This window comes from Salminus brasiliensis, chromosome 12 (genome assembly GCF_030463535.1).
Source record: "Salminus brasiliensis chromosome 12, fSalBra1.hap2, whole genome shotgun sequence".
NCBI lineage: Eukaryota > Metazoa > Chordata > Actinopteri > Characiformes > Bryconidae > Salminus > Salminus brasiliensis.
Window position 1 is genome coordinate 9,211,249 of NC_132889.1, and position 7,215 is coordinate 9,218,463.

Here is a 7,215-nt window from a genome sequence, read left to right on the forward strand (position 1 = left end):
CTGGTGGTCAGAATATGAATCTGCAGGTCCAAGTTACATTTATTTTCAGATATATTCCTTTTGGGGGTTTTTTATTACTTTTTGTTGTACATTTACAGGGGCTGAAATGACCTAATGTAAGCTGATTCAAACAATGAAACATACAATAACACACAGAAACATGACATGACATCTAAATAGATGTAAACATTTGAACCCTGACTAAGATCACTAAGCTATAGCTTTGGATCAATAAAGCTAAGTGAATATACTGAGAATCATTTACACTATACCAATTTTCTGTGTTACATGGGGACAGAATCTCTACTGCGGTTTACAAACACTGACATGACCTTTGCAGTCCTTTGTCCAATTAGTACCCACACTGTTAACACTGACACAGGCCATTAGAAAATATCTTTACCAATGTGAAGTTCAAGGCATAGGTTGTAGCAAATTAATACAACCGTGCTAAAATGTTTAAAAACAGCACTTGACTAGCCTTAATACTTGGCACATGTGTCAATAGGCAAAACTTGTAGTAAGGCATCATGGGTGTTGTAGTCCCATGTAATCTAATACACTACAAGTTAAAGACACAGTGTCCACAGAGACATTTGAAGAAAGAAAGAACAAACACGAGTATAATGAATGGTATATTTTGCCTATAAGGCAAAAGCCCCTAATGAGGCCAACTGAAGCTACACGTGTTTACCATTTGTATGCCTCAGGTTTCCGCTATACATCTTCTAATAACTGTCATATTTGCCAGATTAGACAAACGCAGAGGGAGTGAAAGTTGCTTTATACAAAGGCATATAGACATATGATGCAGTTAATGGAAGAGAAAGAAGGATGGAAAGAAACTGCGGTAAGCAAAGTAAGTGCAGAGCTCATGATGAAGTCAGGGTGAGTGGAAGCAGTTTGGCTAGACCTACCCCTTAGGCTTCTGATGGAGTTTCAGTGCTAGGCCTTAAGACTATGTAGTCACAGAACGTGAATGAAGTGTGGATACCATCTGGTGGTCAGAATATGAATCTGCAGGTCCAAGTTACATTTATTTTCAGATATATTCCTTTTGGGGGTTTTTTATTACTTTTTGTTGTACATTTACAGGGGCTGAAATGACCTAATGTAAGCTGATTCAAACAATGAAACATACAATAACACACAGAAACATGACATGACATCTAAATAGATGTAAACATTTGAACCCTGACTAAGATCACTAAGCTATAGCTTTGGATCAATAAAGCTAAGTGAATATACTGAGAATCAGTTACACTATACCAATTTTCTGTGTTACATGGGGACAGAATCTCTACTGCGGTTTACAAACACTGACATGACCTTTGCAGTCCTTTGTCCAGTTAGAACCCACACTGTTAACACTGACACAGGCCATTAGAAAAGATCTTTACCAATGTGAAGTTCAAGGCATAGGTTGTAGCAAATTAATACAACCGTGCTAAAATATTTAAAAACAGCACTTGACTAGCCTTAATACTTGGCACATGTGTCAATAGGCAGAACTTGTAGTAAGGCATCATGGGTATTGTAGTCCCATGTAATCTAATACACTACAAGTTAAAGACACAGTGTCCACAGAGACATTTGAAGAAAGAAAGAACAAACACGAGTATAATGAATGGTATATTTTGCCTATAAGGGAAAAGCCCCTAATGAGGCCAACTAAAGCTACACGTGTTTACCATTTGTATCCCTCAGGTTTCCGCTATACATCTTCTAATAACTGTCATATTTGCCAGATTAGACAAACGCAGAGAGAGTGAATGTTGCTTTATACAAAGGCATATAGACATGTGATGCAGTTAATGGAAGAGAAAGAAGGATGGAAAGAAACTGCGGTAAGCAAAGTAAGTGTAGAGCTCATGATGAAGTCAGGGTGAGTGGAAGCAGTTTGGCTAGACCTACCCCTTAGGCTTCTGATGGAGTTTCAGTGCTAGGCCTTAAGACTATGTAGTCACAGAACGTGAATGAAGTGTGGATACCATCTGGTGGTCAGAATATGAATCTGCAGGTCCAAGTTACATTTATTTTCAGATATAGTTACATTTATTTTCAGATATATTCCTTTTGGGGTTTTTTTATTACTTTTTGTTGTACATTTACAGGGGCTGAAATGACCTAATGTAAGCTGATTCAAACAATGAAACATACAATAACACACAGAAACATGACATGACATCTAAATAGATGTAAACATTTGAACCCTGACTAAGATCACTAAGCTATAGCTTTGGATCAATAAAGCTAAGTGAATATACTGAGAATCAGTTACACTATACCAATTTTCTGTGTTACATGGGGACAGAATCTCTACTGCGGTTTACAAACACTGACATGACCTTTGCAGTCCTTTGTCCAGTTAGTACCCACACTGTTAACACTGACACAGGCCATTAGAAAAGATCTTTACCAATGTGAAGTTCAAGGCATAGGTTGTAGCAAATTAATACAACCGTGCTAAAATGTTTAAAAACAGCACTTGACTAGCCTTAATACTTGGCACATGTGTCAATAGGCAGAACTTGTAGTAAGGCATCATGGGTGTTGTAGTCCCATGTAATCTAATACACTACAAGTTAAAGACACAGTGTCCACAGAGACATTTGAAGAAAGAAAGAACAAACACGAGTATAATGAATGGTATATTTTGCCTATAAGGGAAAAGCCCCTAATGAGGCCAACTGAAGCTACACGTGTTTACCATTTGTATGCCTCAGGTTTCCGCTATACATCTTCTAATAACTGTCATATTTGCCAGATTAGACAAACGCAGAGGGAGTGAAAGTTGCTTTATACAAAGGCATATAGACATGTGATGCAGTTAATGGAAGAGAAAGAAGGATGGAAAGAAACTGCGGTAAGCAAAGTAAGTGTAGAGCTCATGATGAAGTCAGGGTGAGTGGAAGCAGTTTGGCTAGACCTACCCCTTAGGCTTCTGATGGAGTTTCAGTGCTAGGCCTTAAGACTATGTAGTCACAGAACGTGAATGAAGTGTGGATACCATCTGGTGGTCAGAATATGAATCTGCAGGTCCAAGTTACATTTATTTTCAGATATATTCCTTTTGGGGGTTTTTTATTACTTTTTGTTGTACATTTACAGGGGCTGAAATGACCTAATGTAAGCTGATTCAAACAATGAAACATACAATAACACACAGAAACATGACATGACATCTAAATAGATGTAAACATTTGAACCCTGACTAAGATCACTAAGCTATAGCTTTGGATCAATAAAGCTAAGTGAATATACTGAGAATCAGTTACACTATACCAATTTTCTGTGTTACATGGGGACAGAATCTCTACTGCGGTTTACAAACACTGACATGACCTTTGCAGTCCTTTGTCCAGTTAGTACCCACACTGTTAACACTGACACAGGCCATTAGAAAATATCTTTACCAATGTGAAGTTCAAGGCATAGGTTGTAGCAAATTAATACAACCGTGCTAAAATGTTTAAAAACAGCACTTGACTAGCCTTAATACTTGGCACATGTGTCAATAGGCAGAACTTGTAGTAAGGCATCATGGGTGTTGTAGTCCCATGTAATCTAATACACTACAAGTTAAAGACACAGTGTCCACAGAGACATTTGAAGAAAGAAAGAACAAACACGAGTATAATGAATGGTATATTTTGCCTATAAGGGAAAAGCCCCTAATGAGGCCAACTGAAGCTACACGTGTTTACCATTTGTATGCCTCAGGTTTCCGCTATACATCTTCTAATAACTGTCATATTTGCCAGATTAGACAAACGCAGAGGGAGTGAAAGTTGCTTTATACAAAGGCATATAGACATATGATGCAGTTAATGGAAGAGAAAGAAGGATGGAAAGAAACTGCGGTAAGCAAAGTAAGTGCAGAGCTCATGATGAAGTCAGGGTGAGTGGAAGCAGTTTGGCTAGACCTACCCCTTAGGCTTCTGATGGAGTTTCAGTGCTAGGCCTTAAGACTATGTAGTCACAGAACGTGAATGAAGTGTGGATACCATCTGGTGGTCAGAATATGAATCTGCAGGTCCAAGTTACATTTATTTTCAGATATAGTTACATTTATTTTCAGATATATTCCTTTTGGGGTTTTTTTATTACTTTTTGTTGTACATTTACAGGGGCTGAAATGACCTAATGTAAGCTGATTCAAACAATGAAACATACAATAACACACAGAAACATGACATGACATCTAAATAGATGTAAACATTTGAACCCTGACTAAGATCACTAAGCTATAGCTTTGGATCAATAAAGCTAAGTGAATATACTGAGAATCAGTTACACTATACCAATTTTCTGTGTTACATGGGGACAGAATCTCTACTGCGGTTTACAAACACTGACATGACCTTTGCAGTCCTTTGTCCAGTTAGTACCCACACTGTTAACACTGACACAGGCCATTAGAAAAGATCTTTACCAATGTGAAGTTCAAGGCATAGGTTGTAGCAAATTAATACAACCGTGCTAAAATGTTTAAAAACAGCACTTGACTAGCCTTAATACTTGGCACATGTGTCAATAGGCAGAACTTGTAGTAAGGCATCATGGGTGTTGTAGTCCCATGTAATCTAATACACTACAAGTTAAAGACACAGTGTCCACAGAGACATTTGAAGAAAGAAAGAACAAACACGAGTATAATGAATGGTATATTTTGCCTATAAGGGAAAAGCCCCTAATGAGGCCAACTGAAGCTACACGTGTTTACCATTTGTATGCCTCAGGTTTCCGCTATACATCTTCTAATAACTGTCATATTTGCCAGATTAGACAAACGCAGAGGGAGTGAAAGTTGCTTTATACAAAGGCATATAGACATGTGATGCAGTTAATGGAAGAGAAAGAAGGATGGAAAGAAACTGCGGTAAGCAAAGTAAGTGTAGAGCTCATGATGAAGTCAGGGTGAGTGGAAGCAGTTTGGCTAGACCTACCCCTTAGGCTTCTGATGGGGTTTCAGTGCTAGGCCTTAAGTCGATGTAGTCGCAGAAAGTGAATGGAGTGTGTTTGCCATCTGGTGGTCAAAATATGAATCTGCAAAATGTAACGTAAAGAATCTGTTTTTGGTCCACAAAGTCATTTAAAGAAGCACCTGTCAAACTTCTCCCAGAGTAATGTGCCTTGGAAACGAAATGGGATGTGATCTATTCATTTATTTATTTTTTGTAGTGACAAGCTATGGGGTCATTCATAACTTTGCATCCTAATAATATGTCAAATCTCCTGAGTATCTATGCGGTTTAAGAAATGGTTTGACTAAAAGGGTCATCAACGAGGTATCAAGGTAATATCTATCATTCTGTCCTACTTTGTCATTAGCATATTGTTCCAAACAAAATCTAACCCCTAACGAAAATCACCCCACAAGACGTATATTTACTTTTTTAGATGTACTGGTGCAGTTAAATATAAATAGCTTTGTAGACTTACTGGCGTTCACAACCATCTGTCATGTGTAAAATGTGCAATATACACATACATACACGTAGATATCCACATTGTTAACGTTTGCATTTGCCTAGTTTGACCACACGATGGCATCCACGCTCCATTCATGACAGGTGTCCGTGGCCCCAAAACACCGGTGTCTTTTGTAATAGGACAATTCCAAAAGCCTTCCTATAAACTACATAGAAGCGCACTACTCTACCCAAGTGTCAAAGGATTCTACTCTCTATTAGATAGCCGGGTGCCTCCCAGACACGATAAATACTTCACCCGGTATTCATTGTGCGAAACGCACAAATATAAAATAAAAAGACAAATAACAATAATAATAATAAATCGTTCCCTAGGCTTCTCTGAAGGGTAAATGTAATTTGCGCTATGGGTTACACTTGAAGGGTTACACTTCTAGACAAATTAAATAGGTGAGGGGAAACGTGAATTTTGGTTCAGTTTTATGGATTTTATAAAACCAAGCACAAACAATGGAGCCATCATCTCCATTGTAACTCCATCTCCAAAATTTTTGCATATGTCTGAAACTTAAGTACCCAAAATCAAGCTCTAAATATTTATGTATATACTCACACTGTATGTACACACAAATAGGGCTCTCAAACCGTGCTTGCAGTATAGTTTCAACACACGGTGACATCCACGCTCCATCCATGGATAAATTCCGTTTGCATTAAGTCAAAACCTTTCTACACACTACATAGAAGTGTACTGCTTTACTGAAGTGTCAGTGGCTATTTTTTTTCTACGGGGTTGAATGAAATTCGAACTGTACTGTTAGGATGATGTTGTCTCAACCAGTAAACATGTATTTAAAAAAAAAATACTAATAAAAAGTGAAATATGTATTAATAAATACGCCAATTTTAATGTGAAACGTAGTACGAAATAACAATATTGTCAATAGTGTCTCAATATCGATATCGTTTTTGATTTTGGGGGGCGGGGGTCCCACTGATTTCGGCAAATAGAAAAATGACGGGAAAAAGGGTACCTTACAATATGAAATGCCCTGCATCGACAGAATTAGTTTTGACCAAAACAAATGGCTACATTTCCCCAATACGTGCTCACCTGGGCGGCGTAAACGCCTTTGCTGCTGCCCTTAACCAACGATACAGCCACTGTTGGTCTCGCTGCGCAGCTCTCTCGGCCTTACGGAATTGAGATGCGCGCGTCCTAATAGCTGTAAGGTATATAAAGACAACACAAGAGTGAGGCGGACATTTGCTGTTTCGCCACGGACACAGGTAGGTGGCTCTTAAAAGAGCCGTTGGGTATTTCAGGTAAACGTCAAAGCGCTCTGTTTAAGCGCGCTCTCCGCGAATACGGCGGGCCAGCTGGATGTCTTTAGGCATGATGGTGACTCTCTTGGCGTGGATAGCGCACAGGTTAGTATCTTCAAATAGACCCACCAAGTATGCCTCGCTAGCCTCCTGCAGGGCCATGACGGCGGAGCTCTGGAAGCGGAGATCGGTCTTGAAATCCTGAGCGATCTCACGCACTAGCCGCTGGAAGGGTAGCTTGCGGATCAGCAGCTCCGTCGACTTCTGGTAGCGGCGGATCTCCCGCAGAGCCACGGTGCCGGGCCTGTAACGGTGAGGCTTCTTTACGCCGCCGGTGGCGGGGGCGCTCTTGCGGGCAGCCTTGGTGGCGAGCTGCTTCCTCGGGGCCTTGCCACCGGTGGATTTACGGGCTGTTTGCTTGGTTCTTGCCATCGCGTTGAACTCTGCTCTCCTC

General features: G+C 39.7%; 1 protein-coding gene across 1 annotated transcript; it reads right to left on the reverse strand.

The window, feature by feature from the left end:
* Nucleotides 1-6,782: 6,782 nt before the first annotated feature.
* Nucleotides 6,783-7,193, reverse strand: LOC140574288 (histone H3). The gene has a single exon (XM_072694070.1). The coding sequence runs from the start codon at nucleotides 7,191-7,193 to the stop codon at nucleotides 6,783-6,785; it is 411 nt and encodes a 136-aa protein (XP_072550171.1).
* Between the last annotated feature and the right edge of the window lie 22 nt (nucleotides 7,194-7,215).

Coding starts and splice junctions, on each gene's coding strand:
- LOC140574288 (XM_072694070.1), bottom strand. CDS start 7,193: ATGGCAAGAACCAAGCAAACAGCCCGTAAATCCACCGGTGGCAAGGCC.